Source organism: Boleophthalmus pectinirostris, unplaced genomic scaffold, assembly GCF_026225935.1.
Source record: "Boleophthalmus pectinirostris isolate CB_2022bp ecotype Guang Dong unplaced genomic scaffold, ASM2622593v1 HiC_scaffold_9, whole genome shotgun sequence".
NCBI classification, from domain to species: Eukaryota; Metazoa; Chordata; class Actinopteri; order Gobiiformes; family Gobiidae; genus Boleophthalmus; species Boleophthalmus pectinirostris.
In genome coordinates, this window is record NW_026571541.1 from 20,094,076 (window position 1) to 20,118,899 (window position 24,824).

The 24,824-nt window shown below is 36.8% G+C and overlaps 1 protein-coding gene across 4 annotated transcripts in view; it reads left to right on the forward strand.

Moving 5' to 3' along the window:
* The window catches only part of gramd1bb (GRAM domain containing 1Bb), a 74,899-nt gene that overhangs the window by 18,665 nt on the left and 31,410 nt on the right, over positions 1-24,824 (forward strand). Inside the window, exons 3-5 of one of the 4 annotated variants that reach the window (XM_055147781.1) lie at positions 7,896-8,872; positions 12,378-12,467; positions 15,170-15,196. In XM_055147781.1, the coding sequence (XP_055003756.1) occupies positions 8,385-8,872; positions 12,378-12,467; positions 15,170-15,196 (605 nt within the window). In that variant the 5' untranslated portion in view covers positions 7,896-8,384. Of the gene's footprint in view, positions 1-1,946; positions 2,116-7,895; positions 8,873-12,377; positions 12,468-15,169; positions 15,197-24,824 lie in introns of those variants that run through there. The other 3 variants (XM_055147783.1, XM_055147785.1, XM_055147784.1) reach the window with 3 other exon arrangements.

The window sequence follows — 24,824 nt, forward strand, 5'->3', positions numbered from 1 at the left end:
TGTTAAACATGTGTGAATGAAAATGAACACAATTCAGGTATGTTTGTGATGAGGAAACATCCCAAGATAGATCAGAAAATAGCATATTTCGGCTTGGATAATTTGAGTTATCTCCAAGTTTGATCATCACAAGTCTTATTTCAAAATGTATAGGCTACTATACAGCATTTGCATCATCTTTTCAATTTCCACTTTTTCATTAATTTTACAATGGGCTATCGCTGTGTTTGCCCTTGATTGTGCAAATAACAAACACACTGTGATAATGTAATGTATCTATAAAATGATCTATAGACATAACAAGCATAGTCTTATTTGTATTTTATCAGACAGATGTATGATGTTGCAGACTGTTTGAGAATATATAAACCTGGTAAAATGATGTGCTCTTATGTACACCTGTTTTGCTTTTCCATATAAAATGCTTTAGGCTAAAACGTGGGTGGTAATATTAATGTTTGCTTCTCTAGCTGCCCACAAAGTGTATCAGCTTCTTATCTAATCAGCTTGTTTCCATTGCATCATTTTTTTTTTTACCATTCTCATTCATATCTTTTTACTATAGGCCTACATCCCCCTTCCTTTAAAAACATTTTGCTTACATTTTTATGTATAACCTTGTCTTAAATGTGGAAAAGACAAAGGAGATCATTTTTGATCCCAAATCTGTCGGGGACCACAGCCCCGTTAATATCAGGGGGAGGGACATAGAGCAGGTGACATGTTATAAGTACTTGGGTGTGTTATTTGATTCTCAGCTCCAATGGAGCCAGCAGGTACAGTCTGTCTGCTCAAGAATCAGCCAGCGTCTCTATTTTTTAAGACGGCTTAGGTTACATGGAGTTGACACCAATGTAATGCTGTTGTTTTATAAAGCATGCATAGAATCTATCTTACGCTATGGCATGTCAACATGGTTTGGTAACCTCTCAGTCAAACTTAAAGCACAGATTTTTACCTTGACTAAAAGAGCAGGTAAAATAATGGGTGTGGCCCCAAGCTCACTTCAGCAAATTTTTGAGGAGACTGTTAGGAAGATCAGCAGGAAGGTGATCAATGACCCAACCCATGTTCTTCACAGTCAGTTTGAGTTGATGCCGTCAGGCAGAAGGTTCAGGGTCCCAAACTGTAAACTGAACAGATTCAAACATTCTTTTGTGCCACTAGCTGTTAAACTGCTAAACTCAGATAGTGCAGTTAAAAAATAATTATAAAAGGCTTAGGGATTGTGCAATCAAAACTGCACATAGGCTTATGTGTGATAGGCTAAGGGAATGTGCAATAATTATAACTAAAACTGCACATAGGCTTAGGGAATGTGCAATAATTAATAGAACAGAAGAATGCAAGGGTTTGCCTGTTAAGGATAATTTAAGGGTCCTGTTGGTGCATCACTCGTGGTCATACTGGTCTCATATTTACTTTGTTTTATGGTGTTTGTTTATGTGCTGCTTTGTGTTGTGTTGTCCTGTTTTTTGATAAAACATGTTACCCCCTGTCCCAAGACAAATTTCTCCCATGGGAGACAATAAAGGATTATCTTATCTTATCTTATCTTATCTTATCTTATTATTAAATGTATTATTCATGTTTTATTCGTGTATTTATTCCCTTATGAGTGTTACTGGTCAGAAATAACATAGTCTGCCTTTAAAAAACTTTTTGCTGCGTTATTGTCTTAATGACGATATGTAAACTTAATGCCATACTGTTTAATATTCCAGATAAAGCAATAAATTATCTATGAAGTGATTAAAGTGATTTCTGGAAGTCACCTAATTGAAGAAGTTTGTGAAAATCTGCACTTCATTTGGGCTAATCGTAGCCTACTGTAATGGTACGCACTTTCTGAGAAGGAGGTCTTTGGAGTTGTCCGGACAGTGATAGGTCATTTAGCCAGTGGTCTGCTCTGAGCTCCTCTCATCCGTGAAGAACGCGCTCACGTCCCGCCCACCACACAGCGGCACGCACGGATTGTACAGCAGCATCGCTACGGGATTTTTACCGCTTTTCTCTCATCTGTCTGTCTGTCAGCATGGATGGCTAACGTGCGTAAACTTTTTCCTACCGACTTTGGAGTGAGCGAGCCAGGGGACGATCCGGAGAGTTGTTGAGGTAAGAGATGAGAGACGTGATCGCGGCTCGCTGTAGCGGTGCTGCGCTCTTCTACACTTGACACAAGTTGCTTTGTTGAGAGGCTGAGCTGCCATAAACTGCACATGGAGGGTCATACTGGAGTAGGACTACAAAAGTTGAAAGTGGAGTGTTTGTTCTGCGGGCTTTTCTCTCCACTAAGAATCTGTGTTGTGTTGGCGCAGTAATGTTTGTTTTTTTCGTAAGCCTTTTTGTTATTAGTTTATAGGCTAGATAAGCTTTTTCGCGCGAACCATGAATGAAACCGAAATTAAACCGAAATCCAGGGAGTTCTGACAAAGCTGACACACCAAATTATCTATTTGCTCCAATCACTCGAGAAAGCATTAGAGCTGTAACTAATCTACAAACACTGGATGTTCAGAGTCTTAATAGGAAATGATTGGCCTAACCACTAACCCACACTGACTTTACCTCTATCACATTCTGAGTAATACTCATTAAGCAACTTTAGTCTGTGTATATGTCACACACACACAAAAAAAAAAAAAAAAAAACACAAAAAAATCTAAATAAACTCTGCATAAATTCAACAGAAGTTGCATAACAGCTGACTGTCTGCAGCTGTGGTGGCTGCTGGTGCTGATCTGGTGAGACTTCCTGAATGAGCCCACTTTGAATGCACCTCACACTCTCCCTCTCTCTGAGTTTCCACTTTGCCTCTGCTAGCCTGGGAAAATGACTCTTAAGCCACAGGAAATGACAGGTCATGAACAGGCCAAGCACATAGCTTACATCTATACATCTCTCTGCAATAAACAAGGTGAAGTTTCCAGTTTAAAATTTTAAAGTTGTGATATGTGTTAAGTAGAAATTATATAGTTTCAGACATTCTTGATGACTGAAAAGAAAAGGGAAGATAAAAAAAAGTTTGAGAGATTAAACTTTTTATAATCAAATTTCAGAAGCCTTATTATCTTACTCTTATAAATTATAGACTGCAAATAGTTTTTTAGTACTACAAATTGTCACAGCTTTGACATGTATTGGAAATTGTTTTTGCATGTCTAATGTCATATTTTTGAAATTCTGACATCTCATGAATCACTGTATCAGACCACATTTCATTTATTCATAGATAGTAGATGAATTAGTAATGTTTAAATGCCTTTTCTCAGTTTGAGGTAACATCTGTAAATGCAACTGCTTCAAATATTAGTACAATGTGTCTTTTCTCCGATGTTCCTAGTTTCCATAGTGTCGTAATGAGCCTATTTTTAGCAGACAGGGTATCTAAATAAGAGATGAAAGCAGGGTTTTGATCACCACAGCAAATCTCTGCAGACATGGACCTAAGAGAAAGAGACACAATGCTCCGGGATGTAGTTTAAGCTGTGAGGGGGGATAACAAGAATAACGTTATGACAGTGTAAGAAGCTACATTGAAGTCTATAGGAACCCTGGGGACAGCCTTGAGGACAATTCTGTAGCTGGAAGCTTAGTAATATTTTGCCCCTCATTACATTCATTACAAGGGCATTTGAAAATGTATAATTACATTCATGGCTATTGAATGACTGTCAAAGAAAAGAGATGAGTATTTTAGAGACATTAGGGGTGCAGAGTGTTCCTACTTTTTTAAAATGGTATCTGCACAATGAATATTGGGAAGTGAAAAGCTGTTCTCCACTTCGGTTACAGCAAAGAAAAATGTAGAAGAAAAAACTAATTGGTATTGGTATAATTGGAGATTGAGCAAACCATGACTGTGGATATATATATATATATATATATATATATATATATATATATATATATATATATATATATATATATATATATATATATATATATATATATATATATATATACATCTCCACAGTGATGGTTTTATACGGTCGATACAGGAGGGCAAAGGTAAACCACGTTGTCACATGTGCAGTTTAAAGCCTCATCTGTAGCTTCACAGTTTGTTTTGTTGCACACAGGGCTGGCCCAATGACTTTACCCCCTGTTCTGCCTGACTGAGTAATTGTTCAATGATGAGGACTTGATATTGGCTTCAGTAAGGACACTTCAGAGTGCATCAGTGTTATGTAAAGACTTAGTTAAATCTTTATTGAGGAGTGAAGTGTCTGTTGGTTGAACTGTAGTGGATGTATGCTTAAAATAACACCTGGTAAACCTGCCCTTGTTGGAGAAGGTAATCAGTAGCACAGCTTGCAGAATGCTGTAATTAAACCTGTCTCTGTAATGGCATGCTATTGAGTCTATACTCTGTATTCTATGTTGTAATAAAATTTAAATTGTACAGTTAGGAACATGTTTCTGTTCTATGATTAGATTTGACCTGCAGAGGGTTGAATAAATAACTTCTATGACTCATTATAGACACAAACTAACTATTAAAGTGTTTCATTCTGACATTTATTTAGTGTAGTTTCTGTGTTGTTGTTGTTGTTGTTGTTGTTTTTCAACCATATTGTGCATTTGGAATTGTTTTTGAGAATAATTCTGCTTTATGAAGTACTGTGTCCGTGGCATATTGTAGTTTGACTACATAATTTATCATCTATACTTTCTTAAGCAATATATTGTACTTCAAAATATGTTATCAAAACAAGCCTAATTTTACATAACAAAATGTGCAGGGGAAAATAGTATACATGACTTACATAGAATCTATATTGATTAAAAACAAACCCAAATCTTGCTAATATAAAAACATATTGACTAACTCAAAATATTGAGGACAAGTTAATCTGCTGTATATTTCGTGCTCTTGTGAAGAATCCATTTGCCTAATCAGAGCACTTGATGCCACATGTTTTTTCATGAGTGTTTGTTTAATCACCATTTGCATGCCTCTGTAATCTCCACCAGTCTCTGCCATTGCACCGGCAGGGACACAGTGCTAAGAATAGAGAGGCACTAAACAATTGGGTTGAACTTTGATGGTCACTAATGACACTGTGTAATCACGTGGGAGTTATGTGCCGCTGCCTGTCTCTTTTGGTAGAGGTAGAAGTTACAAAAAACAAATTGTTGATTTGTTGGCTCCCCCTAGTCTTCATGCAGAAAAGTATGTTTAATGCCATACTATGGAACAGTACTAACAAGCAGGTGGTGGAGAATACAAAACTCTGATTGGACCATGTAACAGAATACAAAATACATTTTAATGCAGGTATTCAATATTCTGTAATAAAATACATTTTCAAAGTATTTGTCCCATCACTGGTTATGAATATAATGCACTTTCTATGCTGATAATGTCCTTAATTTAAAGGAATGAGACATATTTTAGCTATGCCGTTTTATGATAGCAAAACTGCTTTCTCTCCCACTCTCTGTGTCAGCTGTATCAGCAAAGCTCCACTGTGGTTGGTCCATCTGTTGACTTCACTTATACTATGGCAAAGAGCAAAAGGCACAAGATGGCCTGACCATTGGGCCCCTCCTGCTGACTTTTATATTTTGCATTCTGCCCCTACACAGCACAGGTGCATCATCACACCCCTCAGCTGCACTGTTGAGTATTTCACCTATTGTATTATTCATGAGCATGAGACAATTACAATGTTTTATTATGTCAGTATGTATGCTCAGCCATGCTTCCCCCATTTACCTGATTTGTGCCTAGTTGTGACCGAAGGCAAGACAAACGTGTAAACTATAACCAGAAACAGTGTCTGGACTTAATTAATGCATGATTTTTCTCTGCTTTAACACGCAGCCTGCAGGTCCAAGTGTGAGCCTGTGTTCACTCGTGTACAGTGACCCTGCATGTTTGCTGCAGTGTACATTATTAATGTTTAGATGAATAACATACCCTGATCTATACTTATTGCTTAAAGCATTGCCCATGTTATCTTATTATGAAAAAGGCTAAGTGAAATGACATTAATGACACGTTTTTGTGTGTAGTTAATGATTGCATTTATGGTACCAGTGGGAGTGTTTTTCCATTAAAAAGGTGACATTTCTCTGCATTGTTAAATTAAACTTTGTAAAATTGACTTGTTGACTTCTCTAGGGGTAAAATAGACTGAATTTAAAATTAAAAAAAGAAATAATGTTACTAAAGGCTTAATGTCAATTTGTATTGGGAGTTACTTAATTTGAATTTAATTTAAAGCTTGGCATACTTGTACTTCTACTCATAATTGAACAAAGTACTGAATGGGCTGAATGTTTGAATAGATCTCTTTAGATTACAGTAGCCAATAGCCATAGGTAGAGTACAGGAGTCAAACATTCAAGATGTTGTTTCAGTATTGTTCCAAAAGTGAAAGCAAATTCCTTCAAACACTATTTCTGCTGTTTAGTTTACCTAAGATGAAGGCCTTTTTTTATTTAAGATGAGTTGTTATGGCTTGTTAACCTCCTGCCAGGATTATTTGCCCTCTATGTTGCACTTGAGTGCCCAATCCCATTTTATTAAGTACCTGGATCATCTTCAAGATCAGACCCCTTTTCATAGTGTCTCGTTAAAACAGCTCTTCTCTTGTATATGGCTGCTGTCCAGTAGATTAGCTCTGTTTCAATACAAAACTCATGTAGCCATGTGTTCTTTTCAGTGGCAATTGCTATTGTTTTTGCCTCGTAATTGCCTTATTTGCAAATAAATGCTGACATCTCGACTATAACTGAACTACACGCAAAAAAAAAAAAAAATCTAATTGTGATTTTTTTTGCCAAGCATTTTATATTATAGTGACTCTGTTCAAAATTCACATTTTAAACACGTCTGGGAGAGTATGCAAATAGTCTAATGCAATACAAGAATCTACTACAAAAATCACAACTATTTCAAAACTTGTTTTGTAGACTTTGAAGTTTGCTCATTTCCAGTTTAGTTTAGAACATCATGTTTTTGTAACTTTTGTGACTTCAAAACACTGAAGGCCTACCTGATTTGTACTGTTATAAAGGTCATTTGATTGTACTCCTCACTTTCCCAACACATTGCCAGTGTTTATTATTTACCACAAAGAGTTTATGAATGCTTTTCACAACTTTCAGAAGTCAGAGTCAGTTGTAGGGCTGAATGATTTAAAAATGTCTAATTGTAATTTTTCAGACAAGCATCATGATTGCAATTACATTTGTGAGTTAAGTTTTAATAATAGTATTGTGTTCAGAGTTCACATTTTGAAATATGAACTGACAAAACAATTCAAAAATCATGTCTGAGAGCATGTTTTACAGATTACTACAGGGTTAGCAGTCTTTAATGCAGAATATGTTGTTGTTTGCAAGGATTTGCAAAGTCAGCTTTGTCAAGCTTTCTACCATGTTATAATTTTGTTCCCTCAGCAGAACATGGCTGATTGTTTTATATGTCAACCATTTATGTTTGAGTAATATTGCGATCTCTCTGGACATTATTTGAGCACCTTGCGGTTAGCAGTTTTATGATTGTTCTTGTGTCCATTCAAATTGCAAGTGTGATTGTGATTAATCTTGCTTGCCGTAGTCTGTTGTGATAACAAAGTTTCAATATGGACACTGACCTTGAGACCAAAGTATTTGTATTAATGAGCAAAGAGCAGCTGATGAGCGGTGGTGAAATAGACAGAACATGTGAGAGTGAGATTCTGCTTCTGTTTCTGTGTCTCATCAGTATCGCTTGTTTCCTTTGATTAGTTTTATCAGCTGTCAGTGGTATGCGTGCGTGTCTGTGTGCATGCTTCCTCCTTCTTTCCTTTACTTCATTTTATGTATTTGTTGTCTGTGTAATAACTTCATCAACCTTTCCTGAACCTTGCAAAATCTGTTGCCTCCCTTTTAACCTTTAGGCAGTAACTTCAGCTGGACCGGATCACCACATCGACCTACCAACCAACTTCTCCTCCTCCAAAAGCGACAACTACAACCGTCCGACTGTCAACGCAACATCCGTATCAATATTTAACATCTTCGTGGTTGGAGTCGTTTCTTTGTGGTGTTAGCATTAGCGGCTAAGGTAACAGCTTGGACAGTTAGGAAGGCCAGTGTGTGAGCGGGTGTAACTTTGTCTGGGCAGTCATTGGGGAGGACCAGCCAGGAGTTGGATTTCAAGCCCTTATGCATGTTTCATCTACTCCTCTCTCAGAACAGAAGACCCCTTGTTATCACAACCAGTGGTTTTCTACGAACATTTTTAACAGTCTGTCCGCTGGCAACGCTAATGGACATAACTTCTACTAGGAGAAATACTCATCTAGGACTACCAGGTTTACTATTTTTTGCTTGGACCTTTCTTTCAGTTGGAGCTAACCCAATACCTGTGCTTCTTTTGAGTGTTTATGAGCAACCCTGCCTCAAACTGCCTCAGTCCAGGTGTTGTTACAGAGGGCGGTTGGAGGTTGAACCCAGGGGTAACCATGAATGACACTCCGAAGCCTCCTCTGCTGCAGGTGAGCGTACCGTCTGATGCCCCGGTCTATTCTGACGGAGCTAGCACCGCTGTGTCCGATGGCTGCGTCCGCTCCACTTCTTCCACGCCGACTCTTCGCCGTAAACGTTTCAAAATGCGGCGGATGCGGAACGTGCCCAGCGAAAGGGACGCAGAGAGGGCGCGCTTGGCCAAAAATCACCTTACAGCCCGGTCCCATTCGGGGTCCAAAGAGTACCTGCAGTTACCTTCCATAGAGATTACCCCGTCCAGTGATGAGGATGCTCCTTCGTCCTGGTCGAGCTGCTCCACACCCAGCGCCTCTCCAAGACGGAAGAGGTTCCTGTTGAGAAAGTGGCTGAAGGTCAGAGAGAGGAAGGAGCAAGGAAGTGAAAGCAGGTTGGTATAAGCACTGTCCCTTTCATTTCAGTCCCCTTTGTTTTTCCTATTACCTCCATGCTGCTTCTAGTCAGCTGAACTAACCTTTTTCTTAAGGTCAGCTCCATCTGGCTATTATTTTGTAGACAGTGTATTTCACCTACTGAGCAAATATCTTAAGCCTTTGTTGAGAAGCTGAGAATGTTACCAAATACATGGCTATAGATTGTCAACAAATTACCTCCTGACACAGCACTGGTTAGGGACTAGCATTAACATAAAGAGAACTAAATATGGTACTGTGTGGCCCTATACAGGTCTCCTATTCATTGAAAGTATAACCAAACAAAAATCACCTATCATTCCTTTGTATTTATTTAGTCTAAAGAGAGAGACCACAAGCTTTTTAAATCCCTATTAAACAAGTTAATTGCACTGCCCTGCTTCAACCTTACTTCACAACATATCATTGTCAGTGACATGCTTTGATACATCATGTAGATACCTTGAACCTTGTAGTGGTAAAATAAACAACCTTTTACAATACCTTGCATAAAATCTCTTGCATAATACGTTTGACATAAGTGGTAGGATTTTATTATTCTAGGAGCTACTGGTACTTTCTTAGTATGTAGGTCAGGAGAATGCTGTGTAGGTCATCTGATCGTATATTGGCAAAGGAAAGGTCATTTGGTGCTCAGAATCAATACGTTTCCTTTAGTGCACACAGGAGCGAGATAGTGATATGAGAGATCCAATGTGTGCTGCTGAAAGGTCACAGGGTCAATACTGCTGTAGGTGCTCAAAGCCAGTAGTGTCACTCATAGAGATAAGGCACATAGGCTGCTCAAATAAGTGTAGTATTGTGGTTCATATAGAAGATTTCTACAAACTTGTGAAGAAAATATATATGTTGTTTACTTAAAGGGTCCAAGGTTTCATTCACACACATATTTAACACACAAACCCTGCATATTTACGCTGAGTTCTTTTCTTAAACAGAAAACACTTTGCTTCACCTTGTGATGTTATGTTGTAATACAATGTTCCACTGTGTTTTCGCCATATACCTTCACTAAAATTATTTGGGTTTTTAGACCTGGAATTACCAATCCCTACTGAGCAACTCTACATGACATCACAAGGTGGAATTAAGCATTTTGAGCTTTGAAGATGTTAACAGGATAATAATTAATGGTTACTTAAAGATGTGTGAATGAAACAAAACACAACTCCAGGTATGTTAATAGGACCTTTAATACAGCAGAGGTTATTTTATAGATTAATATTGACTATTGTTGACCTGGCTCATGGGTGAAATAATGTCACCTGCCAAGTCATCATAGTATTTAGTTTGTATATTTTATAACTAAAAGAGCAGTTTTTTTAAATAATGTGTTTCTTTACAAGATGATAGAGACAGTTCTCTACACACACACCTTATGCATCATTGATATTCTAATATCTATATTTTTTATTTAGTTATTTGGCTGTCAGGTCTTCTCGCATTTTCACTTCTACATCCTGCTACCTGCTTCTGCAAGAATCTGTATGCCTTGAGGAAGTTCTTCTTACTTGTAATTTTCTGAAATATGCAAGATTGAAAACATGAATTACATTTTCAACTCAGAAATGACTTTTATATTGATACAAGCTCTTGCTCAAGTTATTTACTGAGAACAACTCCACTAGGATTCTAAAAGGAATCTCACTTTGAAATAATATTAGCCAACTTTCTCAACACAACTTAATGTATAACTGTTAAAAGAAACTCCTTTGATTTGGGATTGCACTTCAGTGATTGATAAACTGAACGAAAAGGAGTAAATGTAAGCAGAAAATGTAAACAATAATCTAGAGTCAAGTTATACTTCAACCTCAAAGTTTTCTGTCAGACCCCATAAAATAGATGGTTGCATAGCTAGTGCTTTTACTCTAATTTACCAAACTACTTACTGTTATGATTAAGTATGTACGAGTGAACTGTACTGAAATATGTAAATGTCATTTTTATATATATTTATTTGTATGTCTTAATAGTGTTATTGTTGCTTTAAAGAGTTCCTAAATACCAGGTTAATGATGAACAAGCATGACAAACTACCATTTTATAATTAACAGAAAAACTCTGAGAGCAAAAGTACAGTTCATGAAAGGCTAGTAAGCTATCTGCATTCTTATAAGGAAACAATGTTGTAAGTCATTATGCTTTTTTAGTATGGGACATTTTAGATTCTTCTAACATATTTTTCTTTGATGATTGAAATGTGAGTGTTCATTTTGTGTTAGCGGTGATGATGTGATTTTATTTTCATTGTGTCAGTGTATATTTCCATATGTTATTTCTCTCCAGCCTGTTCTTTCGTCGGTGCTAGTCTTATGTTTTGTTGGTTTCCTATTATAGAAAATGTCCTGTTATGAGCCTAATAGCATGTGTGCTATGTTAAGGGAGTGATGCCACCCTCCATCAGGCTTCAGTGCTTTCATTTCATCCAAACATTAAATATTTCACATGACCACCTCACACCAGTAAACACTTTCAAACAAGGACATCAGCCTCTTTTATTGCATAGTTAAAATATCACACATCAACTTTGTAATAGAGCAGTATGCTGCTGCTGCATGTTTGTGCTGTGTGTTGTATATGCGTGTTTTGTTACGTGCACGTATCATTTTCAGTGAGTGTTTTGCCTCAATTGTCTATGAGTAGTACATTATTTATTAGATCAGAGGACTTGCTAATACAAGAGGAATGAGCACGGAATATATGGAGCATGTGTGTGTTTCAAAATACATTTTCATATTGAAAAATTATATTAGCTGTATATATACTGAATATAAGATCAATGAGACATGGCTGTCTGTATTCCACATGCATCAAATATACAGTATGTATACAGTACACCCCCATGTCCCATAAGGCCTCACAGTCATGTGTTCATCAGATTAGGGACCCCTGCTGAGTTCAAGACTGAAGTAATGATAAATGCAGAAGAGGATAAGGGGAGCTCAGTAAATATTAAATATAAAGACACTGAGTGTGATCACTTCAATTTATGCCTGTTTTCATTTACAAAGAGACATACAAATTGTCTTTTTGAATTTTAACTTTTTTTTTTTCTTCTTTCGTTTTTGGACATCATGTTTTGTTCAAATACCTTTTAATGATGTTCGCTAGTGCAGTTTGGTAACCTGAAACAATCCTATGGTTCACAGCTATCAATATTACTCCCTCTAGTGTACAAAGCATTGCTTTACAGCATAAGTACTATTTTATATCTAATAATGTGAAACTGTAAACTAGGAATAAAAAGCATGTGTACTTTTAAGTCAAGTTCAGTGCTATAAGCTCATAGACTAAATAACCACAGTACTTGGAAAGTATTCCAATGTACATTGTGTACACAGGGTATTAATATAACAACTTTATTAGATGTAATTGAATTGTGACAGTAACTGTGTTTGTATTTATTTCTGTTGTGTGTGTTTTTTTTGTTTTTTTTTTGTTTTTTTTTGTTTTTTCCAGCAGTCAACAGAGCAGTCAGCAGAGCAGCCAACAGAGCAGCCATGAGGATGAGAGCAGCCGCTTCCTCACTCCACTGATAAGGGAGGAAAGGTGAGCTTTTTATGTGGTTGCAATATTTGAGGATTCAATTTTGTCTCAGATCTTATTATATGGCTTAGCTCTTTAGATTTTACTGCAAAGAAATGTTTACCTTCGTTTTTAATAGAACAGAAGATATGAAAACCCCTTATTTTAAATGTCCACTAGAGGGCAGTTCATGTTTATTTTTTTCTGTGTTTTCCTCTTGCTAGACATCATTTATGCAATGCAGGTCATGAACTACTTTAGTCTATATTGTTTCAACACCTTTTATCTGAAACCACAATTGTGAAATGTTTTTTTTATTATAAGATATAATAATAATCTGGCCCAACTATTCAGTGTATAAAAATACATTGTGATTTTATTTTTTCACTTTTCTGCAGGCATTTAGTTTATTTAGGTTATTTTTATAAGCCTTGTCTATAACATGTCTATTTGCTGCTGTGACCATGAGCAGCAGCGGCAGGCCTGTATATATAAGCCATTCTGGAAATCTGGACATACTGTATGTGTCCCCAACATGTGATGTTAGTACAGTGGCATAAGGATAACTTTTGGAGATTTTCTTGTGAGTTTGGATTTGCTTTAGGAACATGTATGTTTAGAATTTACTAAGTTTGACAAGGAAATTTTGAATTATTTAATTGTGTAACTGGAGGTGCATTCATACTTGTCTTTTTTGTCCTAGTTTTAGCCCAGTTTGAGTCCACATGTAGAGCTGTTTTAGCCCTGGTCTAGTCCAGATTTAATTCCAGGTTTTGTCCCAGTTTTATCCCAGTTTTAATGTGGTGTTGTGAATGCACCCTTAAATGCTTTGTGTGTCAAATTTATCAAACAGTATAAACATGCTTGCTTTGTTATTATTGCTTAATGATTTCCTTGATAAACATACATTCTTATAACGGGCTTGCCTTCCCACAGATCTGGTTTCTAACTTGTCCTAGTTGTGTCTTCATGGAGATAAGTTTAATTACAAATAGTGGAACATAACATCCTAAAAGAAACGTTAGGTTGTGTTACAATGATCCCCCTTCAAATCAAAAACATATTTTATACCCATAAATTAATTATAGGCATTTTCAGTTTTCGACTTTCACCACCAGGTCTCCAAAAGTGCATGACTTAACCCTTTAATATTCTTTTACATCACTATAGTCACCCCCCTCTATCTGCTACACCTCCAGCCCCAGTCTTTTGGCTCTGGCTAATGCGCACTTCCTCCTGTTGTGTCGTCCGCTTTCTCGCCAAAGGATCTGGAGCTGTTACATCTATGGGACTTTAGTGTGTGCTTGTGTGCGCTGTGCTCCCGATAGCGCTGTAGACTCGGGCATGTGCAGAGGCTGTGGGGAGAGGAGCGTTGTGTAGCTGGCTTTAGAGGGCATGTCATGTCTCCTCTGCAGGTAAAATCTGCTGCATACTGCCTTATGCTGTCTCCAAATGTATTTCAGCTCCCTTACTGTTACTGTCGGCATGGCTAAGTTCGCTCTCATCATTTGCACATCAACTATTAGCTTGCTGACATAGCAATATGATGAACACTGCATGTCAAACTGTGTCAGATTTGCAGATCTATGCATATAATACTGAAAGAACAATGCTTTTTGATACAACATTGATTTGTGTTGGGGGAGTTGGAATATCTATATACTATGCAGACTTGGGTTATGTAATTTCAAACGTAAATGAGTCAGCTTGTACGCATGATTGACAATGTAATATCCTTCATCATTATGCAGGATGATATAGGTTAATTTTCATTCATGGTGAAGACACTGACACTATATACCAGCGGTCCTTTTTCTTGTAAGGACTGGTAATAAATGTTAGATTTTTTCAGGGACTGGTGGAAGGGGGCAGGGCCAGTAAAAACAGGACAAAATGCTTTTAACCATACTTTGGGGGGGGGCCTCAATAATCATGTTTGCTGTTTAGGCTCATTTGCACTATACTTTCAGAATAAATATTATGGTAGACAAAATGTGTTTATTTTTTTCATAAAGATATATAATATTTTTTTTCTTGGGAGCCCTGTACCAGTTGGCCAGAGGCCCAGTGGTTGGGGACCCCTGCTATATAGCATGTCAGATTTGAACTGTAAAACCTGAAATCCCCAGGTCACGCCATAAGTCAGTGATAAATAATAATAATAATAATAATAAATGTATTAATAATACAGTTAACAATACAGACTGTAATATGTATTTGTATTCACAACTTTCATCTTTTTGTTTATTTAATATTAATAGTACAATAAAAAAATGTATTTTCCTAAATTGCCCAATATTTATATATTTATGTTGTTTTAAGAAAAAGAATTATGAAATATTACCAGTTCAGATGTAGATGCTTAATGGTGATTTTATTATTTTGTTATTTATTCAGGCTACAAACTTGTTAACTGGCCAAACCGCAAGACTATTTGTCCTATTTGTATTGGGTGGGAAAATTTGACAGTCACATACAGGAGAGCAAACCCATGGCAGAATGGAATGCCCTTCAAGATGCATTGCCCATGGAACAATTTATGGCTATAAAAGGCCCATATTATGTTATTTTCTGATCTATGTAACAAGATATGTAATATGACTTTAAGATTATAAGAGTCAATGTTACACAGTATTAGACCTTTAGAAATTGTTACTATAAAAGACATTTTGCTTAATCTCTTTTGTAGATACTGAACTGTTTTTTCTCACTGTCTCTTTTTTCAGGTCGGACAGTGCAGTGGAGAAATTGAGGTAGGCCTACATTTCTGTCATAACTGTCATTGTGGGTGGTTGTCCTGACCAGGCAATGCTCTGGTCATTTTCTGAGCTTGTTGTGTGAGTGTGTTGTGAATGTGTGAATGCTAAAGAGATGAATACAGTTGCAAGCTGTGGAATGCCTTTGTTAGGCTTTATTGGGCAAATAACATGTGGCACAAAGAAAGCTTGTGCTGCTTTTCAAGGGTCAGTCAGCTGTGTGAGTGTGGGCACGAGAGGCAGGTAAGCAGCTCATTTTGTGATAACAAACTAGTTTTTTAACAGACTTGTGGTTTGTTATATTATTTTATTGACCTGATATTAAGTTATGTACACTACCATCACCCCATATAGTTTTTTTTTAAGTGTGCTACATATAGTACATCATTTATATTATTGTTCCCAAAGCCTTGCTGAACATCATTACAGAGGTTTGTGTTTTGATATTTAAATCAATAAATCTAAAAAAAAATTGTAGCGTTAACATTATATATACCTGAAGTGAATCGTTGTTGATACTTAATGACTGTTTGCTGTAAAAGTGTATTGTGGACCGTTTCTGAATAGTACTCTAAATGTCCAAGTATCGTGATGAATCAGAGGAGATTGATGCATGTTTTGTATAGGGGAAAGTGTAAATAAAGGATGAGAAAAGCTCTTTGGCTGGCTGCAGTAAGCAAGACTGATGTCTCAGTTTGCATGGCTGTAAGAAATGTTTGATAAAGAAATAATAGAAGTAAAAGTATTGTGGTTACACGACTGTTAGCATTGTTGTACAATAGATTGCAATCATATTGAAGCCACAATTTGAAGTGGTATAAATATAAAATTGCATAGACTTCGTATCCTCTTTAAATAACGAAATTCCCTTTTTTATGGACAGAACTGGTTATGTCATAGATTAGACGTCAACACCCGGTATGCGTAGGATTCTTGTATTATTTTAATAGTCAAGATTTCAGTCTTTTCTCAAATTTTAATGTTCCCAGATGTGTTTAAAATATGCTCTGAACTAATTTGAAAACATCAGTTGCATAACATGTCAGAAAAATGTTATATTTGAGCAGCCCTATTTTTAAAGTATTTTGTTTTAAAGGTGCACTGTGTAACGTTGCTAGTGCAGGGTCCGCCACCTACCTATCAAGCAGGTTAAGCACTACGGTGCATTACAGTTCAGATCCGCGGAGAGTCTCTCCTATTCACAGAAGGAGTAATTGTATTTTTGAGCAATAAAAGCACCTGTACTGAATAAATGCTAGATGGAAATGTTTAATGTCATACCATGGAACATTCCAGGACCAGCAATGACACCTCCATGGAGGCAAGCAGGTAGTGGACCCTCCACCAGAAAAGTTGCATAGTGCACCTTTAATGGCCATATCAATGTAATATATTCTGATTCGTCCACTATACAATTTGGTCACATGAAACATTGATTTGTTCCTGTGGTTAGAGGTGCTTTTGAAGGTCATACAATCTGATCCAAGTTCAGTATTCCCCAGTGTGCTGACAGTGGCATAACCTGATCTTTGTAGATCCAAAAATATACTAGAGAAATATTGTGCAGATAACTTTTTTCTACAGAAAGAACAATACCAACATAGGTCACGGTAGCTTTACAAATGTATAATTTATACTTATAGGACAAATAATGCTGATATTGCTTCTATTACTAATACTACAGTCCATAGTAACTTATTTATAACAGCAATTGAAGCTGCTAGTAATTTAAGTAATTCAGCAGTACATTTAACCAAAATCAAATTCCTGTCATTAGAATCATTGAATCATAGGGCCCGGTCAAGCAAAATTATACAGCAAGGCCAAAAATTCAAGTTAATGCATCTGATATAAAAATGTATTCAACAGATAGCATATTTACTCTAGTTTATGAAATTGTTTACTTTTTTTCTGTACCATTTTTGGTTCTAAAGTTCCATACGTTTTAAACAGACCATGTATGCAACATGGAACAAAAATTATTTCCCAAATTTCAAAGACCTGCAAATCATGTAAATAAATTGATGTATTTCATCATATCTTGTGTTATTCGATCTTTGAACTGTTGATGAAGGTACATGGTTTTTCAAAAATAAATATAGTTAAAATGATAAAAATGTATTAATTATTTATTATTATTAAAGTAGTTGGAAGAAAAAAGCTGACAAATTATGCAAAATCATGTACCTCCTACTTGCTTGCACAATTTTCCCTCCGTTACTTTTCCCTCTGTTAACCGTTCCCGACCTTTCTTAATAAAAAATCTCATTACTCAAAAAGTAGAGGTTTTTCAACCTAATCGTGTACCATATGGTAGAAAACTATATGAAGCAAATATTCAAACCAGTTTGTTAAGGATATGTAAGTGAGAACCGGTAGTTATCGCTGTTTATATTTATTGCCCAAAAAGTGCTGCATATTTCATTCCCTCTGTTACTGACATGAGTTTTTTAATTTTTTGTCAACAACTTGAAAGAATATCGCAGGGTTAACTTTACCCTGTTAGAGTGCTAACTCTTTCCTACATTCTGATATCTTACTTATTTCAATAGTACCTCTAGTTTCTGAATAAGAGACATTTGAATGTAAAAAATCTGCCTCTGTTTCCCTCCATTACCGCTAGACCGAACCCCATAGTTTCATCTTTGCACTGTTTTCTCCTTACGACCTCTTATAGCTGAGAGATAATATTTGTATTACTATATTTCAATGCTGCTTATTATTGTTGCTTATTTTGAATTTATTATCACCATTTATATTTTTGCTGTCATTATAAAATATTGTGATAGGTGTGCTACTGTGTCCTAGTAATTTCCCTTTTTGGATCAATAAACTTGGTCTAAGTCATTAGAACAAAATGTTTGCTTATTTCCTTGATTTCACCGTATAGCACTGAGTTTGATTTCAGTTTTACTTTGACAAATGGCCAGGGCTCCCATCTGGTTTCTCAAGCAGATAGTGCGACAGGAGGAGAGGGAGTGAGGCTGATAATGAGGTGTATGAGGAGGTGAAGGACCACCCTTATCAAACACAGCCACTCTTAGGGCACCAGCTACAGAGGCCAACCCACACACCACGGCCCCCCAGCCAATCAGAGCGCTCCCATCCTTGACCCATCCTCCCCTCTACAACTGCTCTGTACAGCAAAAGAGATGTGCGGTAATATCATTGGAGATGAAGCTGTCAACCTGTACTGCCAAATTATAGTACAATGTAATAGACATTTTTTAGTATTTTTTCAGTATGGATTTATTGTCATTTGAAGAACATGTAGGATTATTAGTTTCATTTTTTACTTTAACTTTTTTTGCCACTTATAACTAAGACTGGATTGGCCATAAATGGTTGGCTGTCCTTATGAGGGAAAGCTAATTTAGTGTGGATGGGTGCAGTGATTGTGAAGAGGTCATGAGAGCCAGGAAAGAGGGGAGGATGGTGTCTGCCTGTTCTCCGTGCACTAACACAAGGTCAGATCCTATTTCTCTTACTTTGTCATCACTTCTAGAGCGTTCTTATCTATCTTGTTCCAGTAGTTGCACGTTAGGTTTGATAATACTGTTTACATTAATAGTAATAAAGTGATTGTTTAATTTACTGAATAAATTTATTAAGCTGATTTATTTTTAGCAAGGAGTGGTAAACAGTACAAGGAGAATATATGTTGTGGTCTTGATAAAACCCTTCTAACAACCAATATATATTTAGCTTACAACTGTTTCACCATGCTAAAATTCCAAATGTTGTGACACCATTTGCATAATCACTACAAGGAAATTGTTTATGTAATGGAGAATTCAGTCTTAACTTGAGAAAAATTGACAAACCTGAAGCTCCTACTGACCCAGACACTGATAGAGACAGGCACATTTACTCAGTAGAATGAAGCCCTGGTTTGAATACACATTGGAGAATGATGTTTTCCTCTATGAGGAGCCCTTCAACCTGGAGGCTGTGGTCAGAGGCCCAATACCAACAGGGGTCACCCCAGAGCTAACTCCTGAGGAGAGCATGCAGGACAAGTCTTCAGCTCTCGTCATCACACCCCTTTTCCCTCCGTGAGGAGATCCTAGAGTTTCAGGAGCTCTGAAAACAGTTGGCAACCATGAAAGCTCAACTGGATGAGAAGGTCTAGGTAAATAAGGCCCAAGAACTGAGACTGAAAACACAGAAGTGACTAACCAACCAAAAAGACTGAGCTCAAAGAGGTTCAAAGGACTTTTCAAAATACAGAAGGCAAGTTGCAACATCAGACCACTGCTTAGTGCTTACAAGGAGATCCATTATCTCTTCAACACATATGTCAAGGAGAAACTTAACCTGAAGCAGGAACTAGCAAGCATCAAGCATGAACATTCAGAGCTGAAAAAAACCTCTGAATGACCAGGCCAAGCTCAAAGAGGTTACAAGGTCTCCCCAAGATAGAGGAAGGAAGCTTCAACATCATGTCACTGCATACAAGGATATCCATTATCTCTACAATACATCTCTGAGGGATACTGTAAACTTGAACTAGGAACTTGCTAGTACCTGCAGTGAAATTTCAGCTCTTACCCGAAAACTGAATGACCAGGGTGAGAACAAAGACCTATAAAAGACAGCACAGTCACTTGCCTCTGGTCTGTGTGTGTGTGGTCAGTGCATCTGAATGTGAAGGTACGTCTACCAGGAGGATGGAGAAGGAACAGGAGAGAGAAGTAGCCCCAACCGACAACCTCAACTCTGGATCTACAGATTATAACCACCCAAGCAGCTCTGGATCCAGTGGTGAAAGAGAAAACAGAGCTGTCGGAGAAAGTCAAGGAGCTCAGTACTCAACTGCAGTCCACTAAAGGGCAAGTGCTCAACCTGATCCTACAGAAGAGAAAGAAAGCTCTGGAAGAGCACAGGACACAGGCTGAAGAAAGTCAACATGGTCCTGGCACTAGAAACAATAAAGCACCTCCAAACACACTGCCCTTACCTTCAAAAATAAAACAAAACAAAAGTCACTGTTGACTGTTTTACAGACCACTAAATACATATTTGACAAGCTGCATTGATTGTCCAGGTTAGTTCATACCAATAGCTTTATGTGGTTCAAATTTAGTAGCTATTCTAATAGTCCCCTTTTATAAGATGATGAAATATTATCAGAATAATCAATTAGCAAAATATTAAATATTTGTGATCCTATATCAAATTTAATATACAAAGCTATAATAGTCATTGTCGAAAGAGTCCAAAGTAATAGTAATTCAGAATATTTTAAAATAATTTAGCCATTTAGAGCAATTTGAATTTAAATTCTTACTTACACCTTACACCTACTTAAACTGGAATTGTGTCCACACACTCCTCCTGTATACATCTTTTTAAATGTAAAAAGAAAGTAGATCCACACAGCAGAAGGACCTGAGGAAGAGCTTTGACCCATAATGTGGTGTTATTGAATTTTTTTTTAAAAGTGGTTGCTCTAAAGAGCTGTCAGTCTGAGTTTTTGAACCCAACATGCAGGCGTAACAGTTTTTGGATGTGCGTGCCTTGATAGCACTTAGTTTAATCCCAAACATTAATCCAGTTATGTGTTCACACGTTTACTCTTGGGGGACTTTAAATATGTATATTTCTGTGTTGGAACAAACTTGCAACAAATCCATTGTTGTCTGGTTTACAATTGAACCTTTGCCATCTGGTACATCATTTTCTTTCTTTGTACAGTATTGAAAGCCTAAACAATTTTCTTAACAATTTCAATCTTAAGGACAAAATTGCAAATGACAAATACATTGAAAACTTCAAATTTAAGGCTCACAATTACCTCCCTTTTATACAAGCAACATTTTGCCTAGTCATCATTATCAGAACTGCACTGTCTGTGACCAGCTGTGGATGTCACTGTAGACATTGTCAGTGTGATTCATTACAAATTCCTGTCTGCTGCAGAAGTCTTAGTTTGCTCTCCTGTTTTCATGTCTGGTGGACATATGCTCACAAGAGCCTGGCTGCACATGATATGCCATGCACATATGCCTTTTTAATGGTATCAACACTAAATATAGAGCCCTCTCTCCCTCACCCTCTCTATCTGTCTGTCTGTCTGCAGTTGTAGTTGATAGCAGCCCATTAGTCATTAGTCTGCTCAGTTTTGGCCATGTCTTGTAAGTCTAAGTGAGGCCTGTGTGCTGCTGATGCCTGGGCATTTTACCCTACTCAACCATTATATAAAACTGTACATTAAGAAACACTAAATACAGTATAGGTTACTTATATAACCTAGTACATCCCACAATTTTAGATTTAAGAGCCAGTTTACTTTCTCTTGTGTGTGTTGCATTGTATCTGGTATAAAATGGTCAGTTAATTGAAATATAAATTACTAGCCTGAGATTCAGATCAAGATATCTAATTCTGGTCACCATTCATTGAATACATATTAGGTTTTGTGTATTTTATGGGTCTTTTTCTTCACTAAATTGTTGCATTTGAAACTATTTCAAACCATAAACAGCAATATTAGATTTATTAATGCTTTGAGACATTACTCAGGCCAGCACAGACAAAGTGCACTTTATGCCAACCCTGTTGTTAGGTGCTATGGGTGTCTATAGGTATAAGAGGCAGGAGGAAATTGCTCTTAATGAAAAGGTTCATGTGTTGTGCCATAGAAAAGCAATTGAAAAGCAATATTTTTCTTTCATTTACCTAGCAAAAAGATACCACAAGGGCAATGTGACCAAAAAATTTATCAAGTTTTATTTCCTCCATTGATTGATCGCAATTGATGATTACATGAAAATTTATAATATGATATAATTTAATGATCTTGATAACTGAGACTTTTAATCAGGACAATTTAACACAAACATCTATCAAATTTCTCCCTCTGAAGTCTGAGCTCTTCTCCAAACCACATACATTTACTATTTACTATTTTGATTCAAAAGAACCAACCAGATTACTGATGATTAACAAATTCCAAAATTCTTTTCATGAAAAAACATTTATTGCAGAACCCTATAGTACACAAAATCATATATGCATGCATGTAGCATTTCAAGGTGCAGTTCAAAATCATTCCAATAGACGGAACTCGATAAAATTTTGTGCTATAAAATACGCCATGCTCTGTCCTGACTCAGATTTCACAGAGCTAAGATCCTGGAAATGAAGCCATACAGTAACAGTAGCATCATTTACTGAAACACTGTCAGCATTGTCCCCTGCAGCAGCACTGGAGAGGGTTTGGAGTGGGATGTCATCATTATTGTGGTCCTTATATGATTCGATTACATTTGTAGTAGGCTTGTTTCTTGTACAAATGCTTAGAATATTTGTAGATTTGATGATATGAGAATATGCATTACAAACATGTGGAAAAAGGACAAATAAAATGCTATATACAGGCCAGTATACTATAAGAAAACTATAAGGTTACAGCACTTGCATTGACAAGTACTACAAGCCACATACTTAGCAAGTATTTTCAAAATGCATACAACAGTTCTGTTTTAAAAATACAGTGCAGATATTTAGCACCAAGCATAATTGTATGGAGTTTCTTGAGAAACTGTATGTTTTAGAGAACACTGTAATTACTAAATACAGGCTTAAATAATAAATCTTATATGAGTCCAATGCAATGTAAGCTTTGTAATCTATTCAGCTGTATTAACCTTATCATTTTCACATTAGACTTCATTGCTTAAATATGGTTAAAAATGGTTAAGTGAAGGTCATTCTGAGGCCAGGAGGGCTGCAGGTTTATGCGTATGTGACTAAACGAAATTGCCCCTGAGCAACCGGATCTCACTTCTGCATGCCAAATGTGTAATCTCATGGCCACTGGTGATGATGTCATTTGGAGTGATTTCATAATTGTGTGACGACAAAGCTTATATAATTAGCTGCATTGGCATGTAGGTCATTAGTCATCAATACTGAGCTGCAATGAAGGTAGTGTGGAGTACATGGGTAAAAGTTCTCATTTCAGACAGGTTTCATTACTGCTTTTCATTACAAAAGGGGCTTTACTTGGTTAAAGAGGATGACATAATGTGAGTGGTTGAGTGCTTGTTGCATGTATGAAATCTTGGGTTCATTTCCCTTCCAGTGCAGTCCCACTTTTTGTTTGGAGAAAAGTAGGTGATGCATTAAATTTAGTTTTATACATTCAATCATTAAAGGGCCCATAATACACAATTTTCTTATTTATGTTATAATGTTTCCTGATCAAAAATGTCTCCATAGTTGTGTATTGTTTCATTTCATTTCACAGCTCAGAACAGTCAATATTAGTCATATTTTTATTTATTTGCTACATTTGGAACTATATCAGTATTTAAAGGTGCACTTTTCTAGTCACAGTTATATAACATGTTAGTGCTTTAGCTGGAATATTCCACAGTATGACATTAAACCTATCTATCTTGCATTTATGTTGCATTTAGGTGTTTTTATTGCTCAGAAATATCTTGATAAATTAATTAATAAATTAATAAAATTCTTACTGTGAATAGGGGTCACCTCTGCATAGACCTGACCACCCTTAAACCCCTGCTTGTCTCCATGGAAACAAGCAGGTGATGGACATGGATCGCCAGTAAAGTTCCACAGTACACCTTTATCTGAGCTAGTTTGACATATTTTTCTCATATCTTCAGCTGTGGATAATCCTAACCCTGGAGCCCACGAAGCCAAAAGAGTAAGACAGTATGTAGGTGTTGTAAAAAGCAACAAACTCCCACTGGATACAGGGACACAAGCAGAACCTGATGTTTGAGTGGTGACATTATTTTTGTGAAGCCAGGGCAGTGTTTTTGGAGCTCAGGGTCAAAAATATGAGTCAGCCCTGCTTTATCATCTCTGACTTTGGTGTGGGATTGGAAGACACTATGGGTAATACAATGGTGTTTGCTCTGAATAAGATTATCACAGTATAACAGGATTTATTTATGTACATATACCAATGTAATTTAGAATTTCTTAGAGCTCCAGGGCAATTTTATAACTAAAATATAAGTAAGACACATAATTAGAACAGGCACTTTACAGAATTGTTTTAGGGTCAGGCTTTTTTCTCTCTTTTCAACAGACAGATGGTAAAACCGGGACAAATTTGATGCAGACAATTTGCACTTAATAAAGAATGTAGATTTTGAAGTAGCTCTGAGATAGAATATGTGTATCACTGCATATCACTATACACAAAAACTGTTTACTGTTAAACTGTTTGAAGCTGTGCTAAACTTTTTAATTGTGCTTTTGTGTTTGCGTCTCATTTCCTTGCTTCTCATTTTCTCCTTCGCTCACACATGTTGAACACAGAGCAGTCTGAGTAGTAGTATGCATGCATGTGTGTGTGTGCGTGTATGTGTGTGTGTGCCCTGTTCTGCTAACGGAGCAGCCACTGCATGAAAAGACACACAGAGAGAGATAGGGGCGACTCACATCCAAATGAATGAGATCAAGTCTGTCAATGTGAGTGCTGAAAGGCTAGGGCAGGGCAGATTAAATATCAAGAAGTACACTCTGACCCACTATTATATTAAGTGGCTTAAGTGATGGTTTCAGTCTAGACTTATTTGTTATGTGGAACTACTTTTCTATGCGCAAGGCTTGACACTTTGCACTCCCCTGCTTCCTGGTC